Here is a 23118-nt window from a genome sequence, read left to right as displayed (position 1 = left end):
TTTATTAGCTCGCTTCAAGCTTCAAGATAGCTTTCGCTTTCTTTCTCAAGTTTCACCTAGGACGATTCAATGTTCGATGTGATTTCACCGTGACGTACATAATGAGCCACACGTGTTTACCGTGAAAATACAAATAATAATAAATCGATGCTTCTTGTGGTCTTTCTTACAGTCTTTTTTGTTTTGTGATGGCAGTTACGATAAATTGCAACATAGAATTACAACATTAAATATGACGAAAGCTGTTTAATAATACACGTTCATATATACTTTCTAACATTAATAACGAATGAAATTAGTTTGGGCCAAAATTTCCAAACTATTTAGAGGATATGCCAAAGTTTCTGATATCATGGCTGCTTGAACGTTGTTAATCACGATCATTATTACATAGCAAGAAGTAAAATAATTAAGAGGAATTTTCCTACATCTTATTATTGCATCTCGTGTAAAAAGATCAACGAGACGACGACGACGACAACGACAACGACGACGACGACGACGACGACGACGACGAGAGTAGCTGCATTGTGCGGATATAACGAGAACTTAATCTTATACCGTGCATCCCCAATATTCTCAACTACAGTCGTGGTGATAAGTTCTGGGGGCGGTACTCGGTAATTAAGCGAACGATGCGTCACAGACAAAAGCTGCTACCGCGAGCACGAAAGCCCTACTAGTTTATCACGGAATGGGAAGCAGATTCCGACCCTTTTCTTATCCAAGACGATAGATACCGTTTACAGTGAATATAGCCAATAGGAAAGGAGAGAAATGCAAAAGAAGGGCTTTGTTTCACAAAGGAGCATTTGTCGATTAGAGGAGCTCGACATTCCGAAATTGCAACACACACAACAAAACACCTATATAAAATAATTTACTTTATTTCGCAATTAATCTAAAATCTTTCGCGTATAAAAAATAAAGTGAGAGGGAGAGAAACAACGCATCTGTTGGTATGTAAAAGAAAATGGGGAGAAGAAAGAAAAACTAGAATTATATACAAGATGATAATAATCGTTGAAGTCTGGTCTCGACAGTTATGGTCGAGATTCGCATAATCGTCAATGATGCAATCCACCAAAATCGGAAATCTCCAAGCCGTGACCTCCGTAGCCACCACCTCCGTAACCACCTCCGTAGCCATGACCGCCGCCGTAGCCGCCGCCGTAGCCGCCTCCGTAGCCGCCTCCGTAGCCGCCGCCATAGCCACCACCGTCACCTCCTCCATGGACATATACTGGATAAGATTCTTTGACGACGACGGGAACCTTAACTGGGTAAGGTACCTCCTTATGTACAGGGTAAGGTACCTTTACAGGTACGCTGACCGGGTATGGTACCTTGTACGGCACTTTTACGGGAACCTTGTATGGTACTGGTACCGGTTTCTCGACCGGGACCGGAATGTGCTTTTCTACGGGCACTGGGTAAGGCTTAGGTACGTGCACAGGGTAAGGACGATCGACCGGGACCTTCACTGGCACAGCCACTGGAACCGGTATATTCTTCTCGACCGGATATGGTGCTGGTACTGGGACTTGAACCTCCCTGTGGATTGTTATCGAACTGATACGTCCCCCGTCGCCACCTCCCAATCCACCGCCACCGCCACCGCCGCCACCACCGCCAAATCCTCCTCCGTATCCTCCTCCGTATCCTCCTCCGTATCCTCCTCCATATCCTCCTCCGTATCCTCCTCCCAATCCGCCGCCAAATCCTTCGTGTCCGCCAAAATCGCCAAAGCCATGACCCAAACTCAATTCCAATCCTCTTTTGCTTTTCGCGTCCTTGCTATCGGTGGCCTCCTTCTTCGCCTCCTTCTTCGTCTCGGAAGCCAACGTCGCCGTGGCCACGAGGACGAGGAGCACGAGTGCCTGTTGACAAACCGTTCTCATCTTATCTCTAACACCTCATTGATATTTATCCCTTTTCAAATATAATATAATTTCTATTCGTTAAGAATATTTTTTATATCGTTAGGAATAATTTGAAAAGAAAAATCAAACGAACGACGAAATCGATACAAATTGAAAAACGTAATGATTATTATTTGCAGATAATGACAAATAAACATTAAATTTTATTATAAAAGAGATCCTGAAACGCTAAGAAGATTCTTTAGCTTGAAAGCGAGCTCACCTGTGGAGTGCTCATGGTAGACTTCGGTAGTGCACACTGAAGTTACATCGTCTCAATCAGCGGCATATATACCGGCAGCACTTTCGCCGTAGCTAACGCGAACCCACTCCCCGGAAAAATATACAAGTCGGGCCCGGAACGTCTTAAAGGTGGACCATAGAATGCTACGCTTCGTGACGCACGTGGACTAATCATCGCAAAGTGGTCCGGCCTTCTCGACTACCTTTTCCCACAAGCCAACGAATCGCGTAAATCGATTCAAAATATTGTTGTTTTTTTTTTTCGCTAATATAATTTATATCTTTCTTTCGTTTTTTTTTGTTTGTTTCGCGAACACTTGTTCTCTCCCTTTCTGTCTGTCACCAAGATAAAGAAAGCAATTCCTCACGATCGCAATTTCGCCGCTCACTCGACACTCGTAAACGATACCGGACATAATTCTGATCCAAGTGATCGACCGCTTGCATAATCATCGTTCTCGATCGGAAGAAAGTTTCCGGGCACTGAAACGGTGAACGTTTCTGTATTCGCGGGCGCTAGATCCCGTAGCCGCGCCTTTCTTCTCCTTATTACATGCACGCGTATACGTTCTAGGGCATAATATTGAAGAGATACGAATAGTTCAGGAAGGATTGGAAAATGCAAGCTGTCATGTCGTCTATGTAAATCAATTAAACGCGCTAACCTGTGACGCGCTTCCGTGTAAAGTTACAATTTCACAGGCTGCTTCAACGAATGATAGCGTGTACGCACTTAGAGAAAAATAGAGAGAAAGAGAAAGATAGATGGAATAGACAACTAGTGCGTGAACCTTCCTTTCGTTCTTTCGCCGATCGTACAACGTTACACTCGTGATCACGATTTCAACGTTTACTCGCGCCTCGTAAAATTAACCGGACGTAACTCTTGGCGATCGATGCTTTCGACCAGCTCCGTTACGTAATCCCCGTTCATTTCAAACCGGCAAAGAAAGTTTTTGGTAACGCATAATTTTAGAGAAAATTGTCAGCTCGTTATAAAGAATTCAACATCGTTCGTATCGTTCTCGGTAGAAAGGAAGAGTAACTAGGTGGAAGAGTACTCGAGTAAGAGAAACGGAAATTGTGTTACGTTTCTCGTTATTTTTCTTTTTCTACTCTTGTAGATTTCAAATATCCTCTTTCGCTAATTAATTCGCTTATTTATGACACGACACCTTTCGATGATTACGATCGTAAATACAATTAAACGAGGCGAATTTTGATGTCGATGTTAGTGTGAGAACGGATGATAATAATGGTAGTGGGGCTGTCGCTAGAACGAACGAACGAACGAACGAACGAACCAACCAACGAACCAACCAACGTACGCACGCAGCTTTCTCTCTTCGTCTTCCTCGCTTAGTGGACACGAACGCGTGCTAGGTAATTGAGAGATTCCCGGCATCATGCTCGGGGCTCGGTTAATTACCAGATAGATGCACCAAGGGAAGTCGTCGTTGCGCGTTAATCCGACAAGCGTCGATATTGCGTCGTGATTGCGTTGCAAACTACTCGTGGAGTTGTCATCTTTCTTTTTCTTCTTTTTTATCTCTCTCCCATGCATTCTAATCCAGACTAAAAACATAAAATGATCGATTTAATGGCGTAATACGCTGCTTGCCAATTATATTATTCGATACTTTCACGAACGAAAATTTATCGACACTATGTAAAATGGTTTGTCATCACGAAAGGAAGCATGTTCTTTTTACTCGAACCTTTTATAAAATTCTGCTATAATTCACGGCGATAACGTCAAAACCAGGCTTAGCACGTGTTTACCCAAGTTTACCGAACAAGTTACCTTTTTTATTTATTTACATTTTTTTTAATTTTTAATTTTTTCTTCTCTATTGCCAGATCCAGTTTCGCAATAATAATAGCAGATAAAGTAGAAAAAAAGATTAAATATTAAATGTGATTCAATTTTATTGGCTATATTATTTTTGTAGCCGATAACTAATTTGTGGGTCGAATCGGAACGTCGTTGAAACACGTCGGCATTGATTTCGATGTGTGGCTTTAGTCACGGGCAATTAAAAAATTATTTTTCATTTAGCCGCAAATAACACATTTATTTAATCTGCGGAAAAAAAAGTATTGAGTACGCAATCGATAGGATTTACCTTTCTGTCTAATTAAACTGGCGAAACTTTTTCATAACTCCGATAGATCGATAGCAGTCGTAAAATTCTCAACAAATGAGAAACATTGAAAAAAAAAAACAAAAAAAACGGTATTATTCGTTAAGCGCTAAAATCGTTAATCAAATATCGCTATATTTCTTTATCGATTATTAACTAGGAATGATTGCCGAAGGTAACGAAATACAGGCTACGTGAAAAATCATGACTACACTCTTTGTTGGCACTGTCGTTTATCGATCGATTCGAATCGTTTCTTTCGTTCGATAAGGAAAAGTCGAGGATGAAGGGCACAAGGAAAAAAATCTAAGACCTAGGGATAGATACTTTAAGGCACAACTTACATTTGCACTGTCACGACGGAGAAGTGTTGATAGAGAAGGGTGAACGGCTGGCTTAGGGTATCCTAAAGGAAAAGGGCGAAACTAGAAAACGGCTTGATAAACACCTTAAGCGAAAACATCCATCCATCCATCCACCCATCCATCCATCCATCCATCCATCCATCCATATATTCATGAGAATCGTGGCCTGGATGGATCCAAAGCCTTTCCCATTATTGCATAAGGTTACGTTTGTGGTCGCTGAAGTAGAAATTCAGACTTTCGGCGAAAAACCTCGGTAATTTTGTGGGCCGATTTCTTGGATCACACTCGTCGCATTCGCTTTACCTATCGAAGCTGAATATTAGTTTTCACCTGACATAAAGACACATCCGGAAGAAATCGATAATATTATAGCTTATAGAGTTTTTTTTTACAAAAGCCACGCCTAAACTTGGCCACGACAATTTTGTAAATATCGCTAGGTTATTAGGAAGTACACGATCGATCGTTAAACATAATAGGATTACATTACAGCGACCGATATAGGAGGGGTATGTAAAAGCCGATTCCCAACTTCTCATCTATGAAGTTCCGTATACGTAATATTACGAAGTCGCGTTATCTCGACAAATAATCGCCCCCCGACACTAAAGCAAAGTAAAATAGCAGTTTCTCCTTTATGTGTGTATGCGTTTGCTCGACTTGGAATTCCAAAGAGAATGACCGCGACCGCTTCCTGATACTGTTCCTTAATGCAGGAAGACTTTCGAATCAATAGCTAGGTGATTAAAATCTGTCTAATGTCTCAGGCGTAATCGGAAATATAAACGATACCGAAGAGGACCGTAGGAAAAGTACGCCATAAAAACTAACAGATAGTTTTTCAATAGTTACCTTAAGCAATGAGTTAATACCTTGCGTTAGGTAAAATAATCGATGATTAATCGGCATCGAATCCATGTATCTCCCTGTATTTTCCCGCTTGAAAACCCGTTCCTAGCCAATTTCTCGCTAGAAACCACGATGTTGCACTACGGTAACTATACTTACACGCAAGCGTATTGATCATCGTAATCGTGTCCTGCTATTAGATATGAATTCGACAAATGCACTCTAGGAAAAAAAAAATTAAAAAAATAACAAAGAAACAATTGGTCTTATTTAATTCCATATACAATCGTATACAATCGTCATTGATGTGACACAAAGCACCTAGAACACCTTTTCGAATTAAGAGACATAGAAAGTACGCGGGCTACAAACGCGTTTTGCCTAAGGAACGAGGCACGAGCCTCTCTCCCTTATTCCGGGCTTCATCGTAAATTCGTTGAAAACGATTTAACGTTCTCCTTCCATAAGCCGAACAGAAACACTATCGGAAATCCAAGAATCCTTCTCTCCTTCTCTCTCTCTCTCTCTCTCTCTCTCTCTCTCTCTCTACGTTTTCACTATCGGAAAGCGGTACGTGACTGAAACGGCGCAGCACACCGACTCTCCAATCAATATATTTTCAAATTCCAATTCAGATATATGGAAATTTATTCTCACGATAAGCTTGATAAAGCACGGATATGCGAGATATTCCAGGGTACCTTCGAACAATCGAAATAGGAAGTAGGAAACCATACCGAGATTAACCGTAGAAAAAAAGATTAAACAAGGACATCCTGTGTAGTATTGTTTATTTCTTTTCGTTAGCTTTGGTTAAAAAGCTTTCGACGAAAACTCGCGTCCTCGTAGTTACCTCCTTTCGCCACACTTGTCTCAAATTGTATTACGCAAAAAGTAACGTGCGCGTGAGATTAAAGATAAAGTACGATTTTACTAAGCCGATAAAAATATAATGACTCTGCATAAGCGCGTTAAAGCGCCATAAAAAGCGATGAGAGAGAGAACCTCGAGGATTTATGCAATAACGATTATCAAATGACCGAAAAAGCGTGCAACGTAATTGGCAGATCGCAACAATGATTAAAAGGACTATTCGAATTCCTAAAGCTGAAGACAATTAAATTACCCATCTTTGTTTTTTCCTTCAAATAAAAATCAAAATCAGAATAAAATCGAATTAGTTCGTAAGCAATGTGATTAAAACATTACGAAGGGAAAACTATGTATATAAATATATATATAGATAAATAGCGTCTTTTGCAGCTTATAAGAGCTAGTAATATTAATCAAGTTCCCCGTGGTGCTACCAAGAAACAGAGCATCCTTTTGTTAAACGTAATCGGATTAAAAATGATATCTGATTATAGCCATAATTAGTTACTGTCCCCGTTGCTCCATTATTAAGACTATAGTCAAAAGCTCCTTCAACTAAAACGAGAGAAAAATGGAAATAGAAATTTAACAATTATATCCAACGTTTTAGTATTGCGATTAATAATAAATAGCACTTTTATCGACAATATTCGTACGTCAGGAACTTACCAAAAATGCACATCACATCTGTAGAAAGGTTTTCTATGTTCTCTATTCGACAGAATCGACAAGAGTCCCTCCACCCCCCTTCCTTTCTTTACAAGTTGGACGTTATGCGCAATAAGCTTCTTCTTCTCTCGGATATGCTGGTTTCATTTTTTCAAATGTAATTTTTACATAGAAACAATTAACAATTTAAAAAGTAAAAGTTTAAAAAAAAAAACTTAAAATCGTGAGATTCGTCATACAACAACAACAACAAAACTTGAAACTCGAAACTGAAATATCTTGAAATTCGGATAAACAGATAAGAGAAGAAAAATAAAGCGAAAAGGAGAACAAGAATATAAAATACCAAAAGAAGATAAGATGAAGAAGTTTGGAGAAAATCGTTATCCGGCAAGTCGTTGTTCCTTCTTTCCTTCCATTAACTTCCTACTCGGCAATAATTTCATCGGCACGCTCGAGTTGCCCGTACGGACGGGCCGTTACTAGTTGCGTCCCCCTATAAAAGCCAGAGTAGCCCATAGAGGAGCCAGTGTGCTCACTGACAACCAACATGTACAGCACCGAGAAGCTGAAAGTGAGTAGCGACTGCCGCCTCTCGAATCGCACCATTCGTAGGAGAGCCTTCCGCTCTCAGTTAAGGAGTTTATTTCAAACTCGGGAGAAAGATAAACGGGCCTCTTTTCTATTTCTTTTTTTATTTTTATTATGTTAACGAATGATAATAATGATTAAAGGATCTCTAAAAATTTTTCCCTCACATCTCCATTTCTTTCTCTCTTTCCTTTTAATCGGAAATTCCATCGCGTTAACAAGCAAAAGAAAACGAAAATAGAAAATTAATGTGAAACGAATATTGATATTTTGCAGGTGCTACTCTTGTGCAGCCTGGCTTTGATGGCCGTGGCCGAGGAGACGAAGAAAAGTGAAACTAACGTTGAAAAAAAGGATGAGAAAACGAAGCGTGGCCTAGAACTAAGCCTGGGAAGTCACAGTTTCGGGGGGAGGTTTTGGAGGAGGTCATGGTTTCGGCGGAGGTCATGGTTTCGGAGGAGGCGGCTTTGGCGGAGGCAGTGGTGGTGGTGGTGGTGGTGGCAGCTTTGGAGGCGGCGAACATATCTCGACCGAACATATTCCGGCGGTGACGATAACGAAACAAGTACATGTCCCGGCACCGTATCCAGTCGAGGTTGAAAAACATGTACCTTATCCGGTAAAAGTACCAGTTAAGGTACCCATAGATCGACCGGTTCCTGTCCACGTGCCAGCACCTTACCCGGTAACCGTCGAGAAGCATGTACCCTATCCAGTGGATAAACCAGTACCTTATCCCGTCAAGGTACCAGTCAAGGTTCCCATCAAAGTGCCGTATCCAGTCAAGGTGCCAGTCAAGGTTCCCTACACTGTGTCAAAACCCGTACCTTATCCAGTTAAAGTTCCAGTAGTCGTGAAAGAACCTTATCCCGTGTTACTCGAGGATCATCATGGAGGTGGTGGTTTTGGCGGTGGATTTGGCGACGGTGGTTACGGTGGTGGACACGAGCTCGAACTCGGTGGCTTCGGTCATCACTGAGATCGAGCTGTGATATAACACTACGACGACCAACAGGGACCTCACTACTCTCCGTGTTTTTCCTTCTTCTTGTCCTATCCCTCCTTCACCGCAAACTCTCTTCTTCTTTCTACTTTCGATGAAAACCGCGCACCATCGTCGGAGAGAGAGAGAGAGAGAAAGAGAGACAGAGAGAGAGAGAGAGAGAGAGAGAGAGAAAACCATTGGATACATCCCCCACGAGGAAGATGGAATGGCACTCGTAGGTACGTTAAACTGTAGAGAAAAATTTCGCTCGATAGAAAGAACGAAAATAAATGAGAGTGCCGCCGGGAACGAGATATTGTATTTGCTGCGCTGAGATTTTTCCCGAACGACCTGTATTATATCTTCTTTTTTTTGTAAATGAATAAAATGATATTTTTTTGTATCAAGTTTACTATCGTTACGAAAGCCTTCCTACTACTCTCTCCTTCTACTCAACATCTACTTCCATTTAATGAGCAATTTATGACAGAGGGAAAAGCATTGCATTAGCTTGCCTCTGACCGTGCGATTATGAAGAGTTGTAAGAGGACTTTCACCTGTTATAGAACATTGCGCTACATCGACATATAATTCTCTAAGTGTGCCAGTAGCAAAACAACCACTTACGAGCTTATAGTCATTTACCTTTAAGACGAGATGCCATAAAAACCTTTCTAGTAAATGTCAAAGTGGGAAAAAAGCACGTTAATCGTATCCATTGAGCAAGACTTCTTTCTTTCTTTCTTTCTTTCTTTCTTTCTCTCTCTCTCTCTCTCTCTCTCTCTCTCTCTCTCTCTCTCTCCCCCCTCTTTCTTACTTTCTATCGAGGTTCTTAACATCTCACACATACGCCATCGCATTACATGTACTGTGTACTTTGTAACCGAGATGCTTATCGCGCTGTCGAGATCATTCGGTAATACGAGCTCCTTTAGTTTTTCAAAGATACACTAAAGATACGACCAACGAAAAAGATCAAGATTAAAATGCATATGAAAATACTAGTACGTTAAAAGGAGAAATAAGTAGAGAATATAAAGAAAAATAACGAAACAAAGGGAATCAGAAGTTAAACAATAGTCTATTTGTTATCGGTAACTTGGAGTAGAACAATGCATAAAATGCATACAAAGCGAACGTTTAGAAGGGAGTCTTGTGAATCCGTATGACGTGGATTGGTTACATTGTTAGTTTGTTCTGCTTATGGTTCTTCCGGTAACAACGTTCACGCGTATAAACGAGGAAAAAAATTCCATCCTAAAACTTGCCGCACTCAAAAGTCTTTTCCCTCTGCTAACAATGAGATGCGTTATTTGCAACGAAACGAGAAGCTGCTGCATACATAGTAGAAATTGAAAGTGAACTCGGCGTGTGCAAGCGATCTTAAAATCTAGGAAAGTAGGTTCCGGGGATGTAGGACGTCGAAAGTACAGCGCGCTTACGTAAATACGTTAGATGCGCACGGCACTATACTTTAGCAGAAGTGTATCCTTCCTAAACGAATAAGTAATGCATATATAAGTTAAAGTCGAATCCGAGAACCTAGAGAAAATAGGAACAAGAACTTCGTTTCTATATTAATAACAGTATGAACTGTGGAAGAGTCGAAAGAGATTTCAAGGAGTTTAAACTCTACTCATTAATTAGAACTTCACTCGTATTCGTACACTCGGCGAGTGCATGTTTTCTAAATAAATAAATTTTGATTGGAAGAGTGTCGAGGCGATTTTCCGAGTAACTTTGTAAAACTTAGAACGCAGTAATAAATTGTCGGGTGTAAGAGAAACGACACCGTTTCACTTTCAGCTGGATTTAATGAATGCCTCATTAGCGAACCAAAACGCTTTGCATATTATTATATAATATTATACCTGTGTATATCGCATATAATCTAAGAAAGCATAAAATAAAGATCGCGGGAAAGAATAATCGGACGCGTAAAACGTAATTACTTACGAGGAACATTCTCATTCGAAAAGAGCACGTTGACTGACCGCACAATATTGCTTATAAATTAAATTAAACTTATTTTCAAATCAGAAACTTCCCTAAAGTCGATCATTGCTTGTTTACGCGTGAGAAATTATGCCAGAGACGCGGAACGAAATCATAAAATCAAGGTAGTAGCTTTCAGAAAGCAATTTGCTTCGACAGAAGAACGAGTTCCGTTATACAACATACATCGCTTATTTATTTTTTTGTATTTTTCACTATGTAAAAGAATCATATGTGCTGAAATCACGATTGGTATCAAACTCCACGTGGTACGATTAAAAGGAAATTCGAAAGGGGAAACGGTTAATGATATCTAGCAAATTACTCTATATTTATAGATATACGTAAACGCACAAAAAAATTCAGTTAAAATCACAGAATTTCCTATCAAGCATCGTGTATATATATATATATGGGATTTGGATTATGTTTTATTCTGTTAGGAATAGTAAATCCCACGTGTTGCCGCCGCTGCTAGAGTTAACCAATATATTTTCAACTTATTACAATAACGTTACACTTAACAGAACTCTCTTACTCACTTTCTCACAATGTTCTCACAAATACTCTCACAATGTTCTCACAAAGATTCGCTACTTAAAAATTCGTTCACACTATCACTCTTTATTCTTACTATCTCCTTCTATAGTAAAGAATTTTCCAAAATGCCTTTTCTCAAATGTTCTTTCCTTCCTTCCGTTGCTCATCAGTCTCACACACGTAACTCACACACAACTCACCTAATCAAGAACCTTACACGCTTTTCTTTCTTTCAAGCATACATCCGATACTTTCCATATCTTCTTATCTCTTTCTTCTTTTCCCACACTACGCATACAAAAACACACACACACCAGATGCTTCTACTCCTAACCTCGGCCATCATGACGTCATACAACAAGCTTGCGCTTGTTCTTCGCTACCACGCATCACACAACACACACCGAATGCTTCTACTCCCACCCTCGGCCATCATGACGTCATACAACAAGCTTATGCTTGTTCATTGCCACACACGCATACACATTACAAACACAACAGTAGCTCGACGACACAACAACAACGAACGGTCGCCTCTCGTTCCGTCATCCTCACGCTAGACGCACGCATCCTGACAAAGCAACCATTCCTTATCTCTTTCTTTTACACAACACCCACATATATATATGACGTCGTGAATCGTTTAAAATGAGTAGGATATTGGAAAGTGTCAATGTTAAACAGATGCATACATAAATCAAATATTTCGTCTATTCAGTTCTTGTTAACTTTCTCGTCTAATTTATCAATTGCCTCTTTCTAAAGGCAACGGGAAGGACCGAACGCAATCGAAAGTTCTCATGCTAATACCATAGTGGAATTGAAAAACTTTTGCAGACAGTGTCGTAATAACTGAACGGTATACGTTCTAATCCGTAGGCCTTACGGAACAGTAACTATATGATTACGCATAGGTACATATACATTCTATATACTTCCTCGAATATCCTAACTTATTGTTAATGAGATTCATGAGTAAGAAATAGCAACGGTACGATACACAATTATTTATGTATACATATTTACTATAACTTTCTCGAATTCTCTAATAGTCTTCAAATGATTTTATATTTTCTTATGGTTTATTTAATTACTTAAGTAGTATTACCTCTTACTATTGTACGTTTTAAATAATACACTTTAAATTTCTTACGTATTATAAACTCCAAGAGCTTACTTTGTCAGTTAATACTTGTAAAGTGGCTTAATTAGTGTAATCTTCAATCTTTCCATCCTTCCTTCTTCCTTCCTAAAAGAAAACATCAGACGTAGTGATTCTATTTCCAAAGAGCACTGAATTCACTGGAATTAAAGTCAATCGAATAAATAAATAAACTCGTATGAAGCCTATAACTTTCCTTCGTATACGACTATATACGTCCATACACACGGCTTTTTGCCAAGAATGGAAAGTTATAGATAGGAGGAACGAAAGGAATATGTGTGTACGATTATTAATATACATAGTCGAAAGATATTTCTAATTGAATAAGAAAAAGAAAAGTGAAACACGTTTTATTTCGTATTTTCTATTTACTTTTTCTTCTTCCTCTTTCTTTTTATCAATGATCGTTTATAAAAGAGAAAACAGTTATTTAAAAGAAATTGTATACAGACAACAAAACTATTTCACAAAGGATTTTTAAAATGTTGCAAAATATGCGAAAATTATAACTCAAACGACGCGTTCTGGTTAACAAATATAGTTCACAATTAAAATCATGGGAAACTTGCAAATACAAAATTAAATTTTTTATTTAAAAAATAAAACAAATCCGATCCGGAAACAATTATTGACTTCGCTCTAATTTAAAAGCAAATCATTTCACCTATTCTTTGATCGTAATATTATAACAAAAATGTCCCTTTAATCCTTTTTTAACTGTAATATTATAACACAAAAAATGTACGTAACTACTTTCAATTATATGACCGAGCATATTCAATTTCCCATTAATGCAATAACGATGTGATTTAATATATATGCTAATTAATATACGCCATTTAAATTTTAAAATGTCATGTTGTACGTAATAACAGTTACAAAGTGGTAAGTCAAATAACAAGTTCCTCTAGTGTGCAATCATTGGAGGATGAAAAGTCTAATATCAGTATGGATTAATAGTTATATTATGCTTTTAATTATTAAGTTTTTCTTTAATACCTATCATAAGGTTAGTGATTAAACAGTGTGCATTGTACCTGGTTCTGTGATGGTTTTTAATTAATATATATATATATATATATATATATATATATATATATATATATATATATATATATTTAATGATATATACTACATGTTTATCCTTGTTCAAATTGCTTTAACGAAACTTAATCACTTCTGCATCGTTAATACCCCAGCCCATATCAATCCCATAATGTGTATGTATAAATATTTACATAAAAACTATGGACAGTAGAAATATACATTTACATTTAACCAAAGTCCCATTTACTTCCACGAGAGTTCACATCTTCTATCTCGTTAATATTCCAGTCCCTATAACACTCTATATAATATCCTTTTATTCAGATATTTATATCGCAAATATAGTAATAAAAACACCAAATATATGATCAGAATACCGTATTCCTCGAAATTCACTTTCAGACTGGCACGTTGTCTTCTATGATATTTCTTCTATTCTTTATATTTCTTCTATTAAATAATGTTTATGTGATTTTCAAAACGTTGCAAATGCCCATAACGTAAATATTATCTGTAATAAATAGAAATCAAGATTATAACATTCGAAATTTAGCATCTTTTTTATTTTTATATAATTATTTTAACTTATCTGCGCAGTGACAACTTCGAGGGTAAAAATTTTCTGTAATGTAAGCAGAGTACATCCGATTATTAAAAAAATTGTTAATAAATTGAAGAAAATGTGCATTGTTATTTAAAAGCACGGAATTTAGATTAGAAGTATCGTTTTCCTTGAAATTCCCCGTTAAACTGAGTCATTATCCTATAAAAAAATATTTTTATTTAATGTTGTTTATATGACTTTTCAAATATTGCTCGTGTGCATAAAGGAAATAATTTACCTAATAAATAGAATTTACCATTATAACGATTTGATTTAACATTTTTTTAGAAAAAGACATTGTTTAGATTACATTTCTTAGATTCTCGATTTCTAACTCGAAAATCTATTATTAACGTAAAAAATATAGAGCACTTAATGTACAATAAGAGTTATAAAATCCGTTCATTTTAAGTAAAAAGATATAAAAACAAACTTCTAAAAAGAAATGACAAAGATGTGCAATTTACAGATAATTACATTCTTTGTAATTTTATACATATTTAATGTTAAACTCAAAACTTCTTAGTGTATATAAAACAACATTACAATTTTTTAATAGAATATTATTCACGTTAATATTATATTCATTTTAATTAGTATAAACTAGATAGTTTACAATACATACAGGTTAGGAAATTGACAGGTGATCATACTTATTTTACTAGAGTGCATTTCACCAAGCAGAAACTGTGGCGGACACGTATCTACAGTGACGCCTCTGCAGGCCGCATATATAACTATACCTCAAATGATAAAACAGACCAACAACATATAAAACAAAAAGAAAAATAATTATTGGCATATAGATACTACACGACACACAACGCATTGTATTCACCACGTGTTCCAAGACTGAATTTAACTACTTGTTATACATATTAGATACAGATTTATCAATAAAGTTTTCTATATACATTAATCATTTTGTATATCTTTATTCTAGTGGTATTAGTGAGCAGTGATACAACTAAACAAAACTTTTGGTACCATCTAGTTGCAAAGACTTACGTTAACATAAATAGTTCGCTTTTTCCCATTTAGATAACGAAACATGTACGAAACGATGAATGGCAAAACTGTTCTTAATAATTTAAAAAAAATTCTAGACAATAATATGTTCAGAGATAAAAATAATAATCTTATTTGAAAAAGAAGTAAATATTATAATATTAGTTAGGATACATTTATTATTATCATATAAAAAATGATTTAGGTTGCATTAATTTTTAATCAATTAATAAAAATATATTAGGAAATCTGTACTTTATTACCGACTAGTAAAATATGTGTCGCTATCTAACGCTAGTAACTTTTACTTCAGTTACCGACAGGTAGAATATGTTTCGCCATCTAGACGAAAAATAACACATCGCTAGGAAAAAATCAAGATGGCTACCTGTCAATGTACGTCGAATATCGTAAATACAGGCTATGTGCAGTGTAAAGTATTTAATTAAAAAAATCCTTAATGATGCAATAATCAAGTGAATAATATTTTTTATTTATAGTAATTCGTTTCAAATTCTTTCTTTAGGGATCGCCAATTGTGGATGAAAATAGTTAAATTGGATGTATTGCTGTGGGACAGTATTACGTCATAACCTAAGAAAAATAATTTTCTTTATTAAATCCGAGAATACAGATGAATTTCAGATGTTCTCTTTATCAAATTATTTTACCAAATACTAGTAAGTAAAGTATATATTTTTTTATACAAAATTCTTCTAATTATTAAAATATATGGATTATTTTGTCTTTTAACTTTATGCATTATCTAAACATTCTCTCTCTTCAAACTTATTTTGATATATATATAAACTACTTTTAAAAATATTTTTAGATCAGATCAGCATGCAGATCTATATTTTAAATTCCAATCCAAGAATGTTATACTCAAAAAAAGGGAGTCCATTACACCATTGGATCAATGGATATATATTTCATTTTCTTACGGCTAACGATTAGAAGATTTGTATTGATTATGTCATCCGAACAAGAGTTTTATTCTATAATATGATGTAAATAAAATGCAGCTGCAGTAACAAAAAATAATCAAGACAAGAATCTGTCAAAAGGTAAGCATTGCAATCTTGTATTTGTAAAAAACAAACCTATATCAAACTGATTGATAAACTGATTCATTTAACAGGATAGGTAAATAATTTGACTAGAAATGTCTAATCATTATTATCAAGATTGATAAGAAGAATTCAACAATAGTACAACTAACATTATTATATTAAACACTTATATGTCTATTTTGCACCCCACAATAATACACATGCACATACACAAAAAAGGATTTCTTGTATAAACTGTTGTGCTGCGACTTATCATCGTCGACTGTATCGACATATAATTTTATATAAATGAACGGGGTGATTAATTGGATCAAAGAAAATGTAAAATCAGAAAGGAATTTGCCTCGACTGTGTCTTTTATGTTACATCATCATCATCATCAGCAGCATCATCATTAATATATACTCTATATATACACATACATATTTCAATTCTCTTACGTGACCATAAGAGTATAATTTCATGGAAAATTAATTATTATATAACAAAATATTTCGATGCATGTACAATTATATGTAGTAGTAGTAATTCATGTTACAGTAATCAACTTTTATTAACTGAACAACAAAAAAAGTGACATATTTATGAATTATTTTTAAAAGATTACATAAACACACTTGCAAAATAAATATTGTTTCAGATAATAAAAGTATTATTATTATTATTATTATTATTATTATTATTATTATTATTATTATTATTATAATTAATTTTGTGGTTATGGATTAATGATAAAAAAACATTTCTTATTATTTGAATTTTCGCGGGCAACACATTGCTGAGGAAAAAATCAAGATGGCTGCCGTGTCGTGTACTACCACGTGCACTATTACATATTTAATTAAAGAAATGCAATAGTGATGCAATCATAATCAAAAGAATAATATTTTGTATTTAGAATAATTCTTTTCATATTCTCTTCTCTTTTTAGTGATTAGTGATTGCCAATTCTGGATGAAAATAGTTACAAATGGGATGTATTGGTGTGTGTGGTACAATAGTATTACGTCATAACCAAAGGAAAATAATTTTCTTTATTAAATCCGAGTATATATAGATGAATTCAGGATGTTCTCATTATATCAATTTATTTTAACAAATATTAGTTACTACAAAGGTACATCTATATGTATTTTGTTATACGAAATTTTACTAATTATTAAAATATATGTGTGGATTAGTTTGTCTCTTAACTTTATGCATTATCTAAACATTTCTGTCCCTTTTCTTAGCAAAACAACTTTACATGCAATTCCATCACACCAACTTTCCACGCACACCAATGACACCATTCAAAAGGAGAGACTCCACACGATTATGAGGGTTTTTTAAACCATCACTTCAACTTTCCACGCAATCCTATGACTCCATCCATAAACAAATATCCCATACAGTCATGAGGGATTTTTTAACCATCACTTCAATTCTGCACGCAATTCCAGTTTAATGCACTCTGTGCTCTTATCATACTTGCACTGCGAGAAAATAATATATGTATATAGTGTAATATTTTATCAAAAGAATACGAGAAGAAATGTATATCTTAGTTATCATCACAAGATATATGGATAACACACGTGGCAAATACTTTATATTACCGACATTCAATTCATGTCAAAATTTTTTATCAAGTTTTACGTACACACGGTAATAGAAGATATTAATTTTTTTTCCATTGGCTGACAAGAAAAATTGATGTATTTGTTATTAAATATCTTGTTTTGCAAGGAATTTCATTTCATTACTATTATTATGGAAAAAGAATATGCAGCTGCTATTATTACAAACTAATCTAGACAAAAATATGTAAAGAGGTAAATATTATAATACTATAAAAATACATTTATTTTGTTATCATATAGTATAAATGATTGGGATTTTATTAACTTTTTAATCAATTAATAAAAATGTTTATTAGGAAATTAGTCTTTTATCACCGACTGGTAAAGAGAATATGTATCGCCATCTAGCAGCGGTACTAGCTATTACTTCATTGTACCGACTGGTAAAATTATGCTGTTATCATCAAATGATGGAAATATTTAATTCATTTACCGACAAGTACAATATGTTTCTTCATCTAGACGAAAGAAAATACATCGCGCTTGGACACAATCAAGATGGCCGCCTGCCGTGTCGTGTACTGCCACGTGCAATAAAGTTAAGTATTTAATTACAAAAAATTCAATAGTGATGCTTTAATTAAGTGAATAATATTGTTTTTATTTACAATAATAATTCAGTGTTCATATTCTATTCTTTTTTTTTAGTGATTAGTGCTCGGCAATTCAGCTTAAGAAGAAAACCATTGGACTTGATGTGTGATATCTTGTGAAGAAGAAAAAACCATTGGACTTGATGTGTGATATCTTGTAAAGAAAAAAAACCATTGGACTTGATGTGTGATATCTTGTGAAGGAAAAAAAACCATTGGACTTGATGTTAGATATCAATTCTTAAGAAGAAAACCATTGGATTTGTGTTTGTGATTTAAAAAAGAAGACCATTATACTTATTAATATTATTATTATTATTATGTTAAGTTAAAAGGAATATCATTGTACTTACTATTATTATGTAAATGTAAAAAGAATATTATTGCACTGTACAGGTGGACAGGTCGACAGGAAAAGTATACCATTGCACTTTAAAGGTTACTTGTCGACTTACAAAGTATACCATTGCACACTTGAGGTTACTTTGGATTACCACGTTTTGTGTCAAATTTTATTTCTTTTTTGTCACCTATCCTATCATCCAAGCCATTTAATTTTCCTTTAATAAAATCAACCATTACATGTAAGTATTAATTATTGTAAATGTTACAAGTTAAGAAACTTATATGTTTTTTTTTGGTCGTATAAGGTATTTTTTTTTTATTTATAATGCATGAACATTTTATTTAATAGAAATATTTTAGTAGACAATTGAATTTATTATTAAAATATATACATTTTAGCATATTAATGAAATATTTTTGAAATAGAAAGTTTAGAATAGCATTGAATTTGAAGTTATGTTAACTGAAATAGAAAATCATTGCAGTTGTGGTTATGTCACTGTTTATACTTGCATTAAAAGCAAACCATATATAGAGTAGTAATATTTTATGAAAAGAATATTAGATAGAAAAAATGTTTCCTAGTTATCACAAATTAAGAAAAGAAATGGTTAATAACATTCTAATGTTTGCAGTTCTTACTATATGTACTAAATTTATTAATGTAGACTTATTTTATTGGGAATAGACTAAGAGCATAAAAATGTATATATTTGTATGAATTCATTTGTGTTTTTTTTTGTAGAAATACCATCATGTATTTTATAATGAAAATAGGATGTTGTTTAAAGAAGTAAGTATTATAATATTGGTTAAAATACATTTATTTTTGTGATATAAAACGTGAGTTAATATAATATAATTAATTTTTTATAAGTTTACATAAATTTTTACTTTAGTTACCGACTGGTAGAGAGAATATGTATCGCCATCTAGACGACGAAAGAAAACACATCTCTAGGACAAATTCAAGATGGCTACCTGCTGTCACATTGTACTTTTGTGTAAAGTATTGTGTAGTAAAGTGTAAAGTATTTAATTAACAAAATTTCTTACAGTGATGCAATCATAATTAAGTGAATAATATTGTTTTTATTTATAATAATTCTTTTCTTATTCTCTTCTCTGTTTTTGCAGTGATCACCAATTCACCTTAAGAAGAAACCCATTGGACTTGATGTTTGGTATCTTGTGAAGAAAAAAAAACCATTGGACTTGACGTTTGATATTTCCTTAAGAAGAAATCCATTTAACTTGATGTTAGATATCTGCTTAAGAAGAAAACCATTGGATTTGTGTTTGTGATCTACAAAAGAAAACCATTGTACTTATTATTATTAGTATTATGTTAACTTAAGAAGAATATCATTGTACTTACTATTATTATGTAAATGTAAAAAGAATATTATTGCACTCTCTACAGGTGGACAGGTCGACAGGAAAAGTATACCATTGCACTTTAAAGGGTTACTTGTCGACTTACAAAGTATACCATTGCACACTTTAGGTTACTTTGGATTACCACGTTTTGTGTCAAATTTTATTTCTTTTTTGTCACCTATCCTATCATCCAAGCCATTGAAATTTTCCTTTAATGAAATCAATTATTATATGTAATTATTAATTATTGTAAAATTTAATTATGAAACAAATTTATGTGTTTTTTGTCGTATAAGGAATTCTTTTTTTAATGCATGAACATTTTAATAGAGAATTGAATTTATTATAAACACAAACCTTTTAGCATATTAAATAATTATGTAATAACCACGTGAGTTGTACATATAATGAACGGAACGTGTTAATTTAATAAGCATTGCACTAAAGGTTATGTAAAAAGTTAAATAGAAAACCATTGCACTTGAGAGAGAGGTTATATGTAATTAAAATAGCACAAATCATTTCACTAAGTATGGATATGTTAGCATAAGAAAAATACCACTTTACTTGTAGACATATATGTGTAATAACGTATAATGAAAATTATTAATTTTTTTAAGAGGCTATATCACGTTAGAAAGATAAAATTGGCACGTCTCGTGGTTATGTTACTTTGAAGAAGAAATAAATCATTGCACATAATAGATTTGACTATATTACAATAAATAGACGACCACTGCACATTAGTTTATAAAAGATTTTAAACAACAACATCAACAAGAATATTTGCACTTGTGTATATAATAAGATAGAATAAAAAAAAAATAAAAGGCAATGTTATTTTAAAGTAAAGTAATGGATGTCATGCGAGATTGACAAGAGGGAGAAGCCATTACAACTTGATGTATGTCAGCTGTACAGTTCATTTGCATATATAATTACGAGATGGCGTCTTGAACTCGGTAGCGTTGGGATAGCCGATTTAGTATAAAGGGAGGTGCAAAGCGCATGAATTTCAACGCATCGGGGTGCGACCCCGACTCTGCAGAAGCAGAGTACTCCTGTGGCTGCGCTCAGGAGCAGGTTGCAATACACGCTTAGGCCTGAGCGTTGTATTCAGCTTGCTCCTGAGAATGACAGCCTTTGGAAAATGGGATGAAGAGGAGTAGTAGTAGTAGTAGTTGCATGTAGTAGTAGCTTGAAATAGTAGTAGTAGTAGTAGAAGCATGAAATAGTAGTAGTAGTAGAAGTATGAAATAGTAGAAGCATGAAATAATAGTAGTAGTAGTAGTAAAGAATTAGAATAAGAAAATTGGGGGTCTTCTAGTATTAGAGGGGGCCTGGTCTCTAGTTAATGGGGTGGCAATCAATCGTGAGGCCGTGCCTGTAGCCGATTTTACAGGTCAAGGTCATCGAAGGTCAAGGACATCCAGGGCAAGGTCGCGCGCGAGTTTCATTCATTATATGGGTCAAGGTCACGCGCAAAGGTTCACTCATTATGTGTGTGTGCGTTTTAATATTCACGCGCGCGAGGGTTAAGTCAGTATGTGTGTATCAATTTATTTATTTATTTTTTTTTTTTTTTAATGGGTTTATTAGGAGTTTGTGTGTTTATGTTTTTTTTTGGGTGTAGTTAGAATTTGTGTATATGTTTTTTTGTGGGTTTTTAAGAGTTTGTGTATATGTTTTTTTGGGTTTTTTAAGAGTTTGTGTATTTGTTTTTTTGTGGTTTTTTAAGAGTTTGTGTATATGTTTTTTTGGGTATTTTAAAAGTTTGTGTATATGTTTTTTTTGGTATTTTAAAAGTTTGTGTATATGTTTTTTTGGGTTTTTTAAGAGTTTGTGTATATGTTTTTTTGGGTATTTTAAAAGTTTGTGTATATTTTTTTTTGGGTATTTTAAAAGTTTGTGTATATGTTTTTTTGGGTATTTTAAGAGTTTGTGTATATGTTTTTTTGGGTTTTTTCAGAGTTTGTGTATATGTTTTTTTGGGTATTTTAAGAGTTTGTGTATATGTTTTTTTGGGTATTTTAAGAGTTTGTGTATATGTTTTTTTGGGTATTTTAAGAGTTTGTGTATATGTTTTTTTGTTGTTTTTTAAGAGTTTGTGTATATGTTTTTTTGTTGTTTTTTAAGAGTTTGTGTATATGTTTTTTTGGGTATTTTAAGAGTTTGTGTATATGTTTTTTTGGGTATTTTAAGAGTTTGTGTATATGTTTTTTTGTTGTTTTTTAAGAGTTTGTGAATATGTTTTTTTGGGTATTTTAAGAGTTTGTGTATATGTTTTTTGGGTTTTTTAAGAGTTTGTGTATATGTTTTTTGGGTTTTTTCAGAGTTTGTGTATATGTTTTTTTGGGTATTTTAAGAGTTTGTGTATATGTTTTTTTGGGTATTTTAAGAGTTTATGTATATGTTTTTTTGGGTATTTTAAAAGTTTGTGTATATGTTTTTTTGTGGTTTTTTAAGAGTTTGTGTATATGTTTTTTTGGGTATTTTAAAAGTTTTTGTATATGTTTTTTTGGGTTTTTTCTGAGTTTGTGTATATGTTTTTTTGGGTATTTTAAAAGTTTGTGTATATGTTTTTTTGTTGTTTTTTAAGAGTTTGTGTATATATTTTTTTGGGTTTTTTCAGAGTTTGTGTATATGTTTTTTGGGTTTTTTCAGAGTTTGTGTATATGTTTTTTTGGGTTTTTTAAGAGTTTGTGTATATGTTTTTTTTGGTATTTTAAAAGTTTGTGTATATGTTTTTTTTGGTATTTTAAAAGTTTGTGTATATGTTTTTAAGGGTTTTTTAAGAGTTTGTGTATATGTTTTTTTGGGTATTTTAAAAGTTTGTGTATATTTTTTTTTGGGTATTTTAAAAGTTTGTGTATATGTTTTTTTGGGTATTTTAAGAGTTTGTGTATATGTTTTTTTGGGTATTTTAAGAGTTTGTGTATATGTTTTTTGGGTATTTTAAGAGTTTGTGTATATGTTTTTTTGGGTATTTTAAGAGTTTGTGTATATGTTTTTATGGGTTTTTTCAAAGTTTGTGTATGTTTTTTTTGGTTTTTTCAGAGTTTGTGTATATGTTTTTTTTGGTTTTTTCAGAGTTTGTGTATA

The 23118-nt window shown here is 34.0% G+C and overlaps 2 protein-coding genes and 4 long non-coding RNA genes across 18 annotated transcripts; 2 read left to right on the top strand and 4 right to left on the bottom strand.

Moving 5' to 3' along the window:
- Positions 1-871: 871 nt before the first annotated feature.
- Positions 872-7534, bottom strand: LOC107072427 (uncharacterized). Of its 6 annotated transcripts, none has more exons than XM_089173189.1 (4): positions 7415-7534; positions 7069-7205; positions 4654-4715; positions 872-1880 (listed from the first exon to the last, which is right to left on the bottom strand). In XM_089173189.1, the coding sequence occupies exons 2-4, from the start codon at positions 7079-7081 to the stop codon at positions 1068-1070; spliced, it is 888 nt and encodes a 295-aa protein (XP_089029315.1). In that variant the 5' UTR covers positions 7082-7205; positions 7415-7534; the 3' UTR covers positions 872-1067. The 6 variants fall into 6 exon arrangements, with proteins under 6 accessions (XP_089029315.1, XP_089029314.1, XP_089029313.1 ...); XM_089173188.1 differs by lacking the exon at positions 7069-7205 and adding an exon at positions 3595-3740 and having other exon boundaries at positions 7415-7433; XM_089173187.1 differs by lacking the exon at positions 7415-7534 and adding an exon at positions 3595-3740 and having other exon boundaries at positions 4654-6954; positions 7069-7340.
- Positions 7516-11493, top strand: LOC107072428 (uncharacterized). The gene is given in 3 exon segments (XM_015332355.2): positions 7516-7642; positions 7936-8088; positions 8090-11493. Coding segments are annotated over 3 exon segments (726 nt in total). The 5' UTR covers positions 7516-7618; the 3' UTR covers positions 8639-11493.
- Positions 11115-13430, bottom strand: LOC149032330 (uncharacterized). Its single transcript, XR_016176752.1, has 2 exons — positions 13382-13430; positions 11115-12428 (listed from the first exon to the last, which is right to left on the bottom strand). It is a non-coding gene; the product is annotated as an uncharacterized LOC149032330 (long non-coding RNA).
- Positions 13431-13433: 3 nt separating this feature from the next.
- Positions 13434-14682, bottom strand: LOC107072429 (uncharacterized). 2 transcript variants are annotated; one of them, XR_001476580.2, is made up of 3 exons: positions 14621-14682; positions 13769-14154; positions 13434-13692 (listed from the first exon to the last, which is right to left on the bottom strand). It is a non-coding gene; the product is annotated as an uncharacterized LOC107072429 (long non-coding RNA). The 2 variants fall into 2 exon arrangements; XR_001476579.2 differs by lacking the exon at positions 14621-14682 and adding an exon at positions 14234-14613.
- Positions 14683-15322: 640 nt separating this feature from the next.
- On the top strand, positions 15323-20022 carry LOC107072407 (uncharacterized). Of its 6 annotated transcripts, none has more exons than XR_016176758.1 (8): positions 15339-15435; positions 15530-15683; positions 15836-16070; positions 16145-17890; positions 17995-18081; positions 18161-18236; positions 18347-18875; positions 19382-20022. It is a non-coding gene; the product is annotated as an uncharacterized LOC107072407 (long non-coding RNA). The 6 variants fall into 6 exon arrangements; XR_016176759.1 differs by having other exon boundaries at positions 18161-18875; positions 19382-19429; positions 19536-20022; XR_016176762.1 differs by having other exon boundaries at positions 15323-15399; positions 18161-18875.
- LOC149032329 (uncharacterized) lies at positions 19657-20514 on the bottom strand. 2 transcript variants are annotated; one of them, XR_016176764.1, is made up of 3 exons: positions 20374-20514; positions 20015-20225; positions 19657-19942 (listed from the first exon to the last, which is right to left on the bottom strand). It is a non-coding gene; the product is annotated as an uncharacterized LOC149032329 (long non-coding RNA). The 2 variants fall into 2 exon arrangements; XR_016176763.1 differs by having other exon boundaries at positions 19657-20225.
- Positions 20515-23118: the final 2604 nt, after the last annotated feature.

This window comes from Polistes dominula, unplaced genomic scaffold (genome assembly GCF_049000335.1).
Source record: "Polistes dominula isolate Pdom_NZ unplaced genomic scaffold, Pdom_raw_medaka scaffold_35, whole genome shotgun sequence".
Classification (NCBI taxonomy): Eukaryota; Metazoa; Arthropoda; class Insecta; order Hymenoptera; family Vespidae; genus Polistes; species Polistes dominula.
This window is presented reverse-complemented; position numbering and strand designations above follow the sequence as displayed.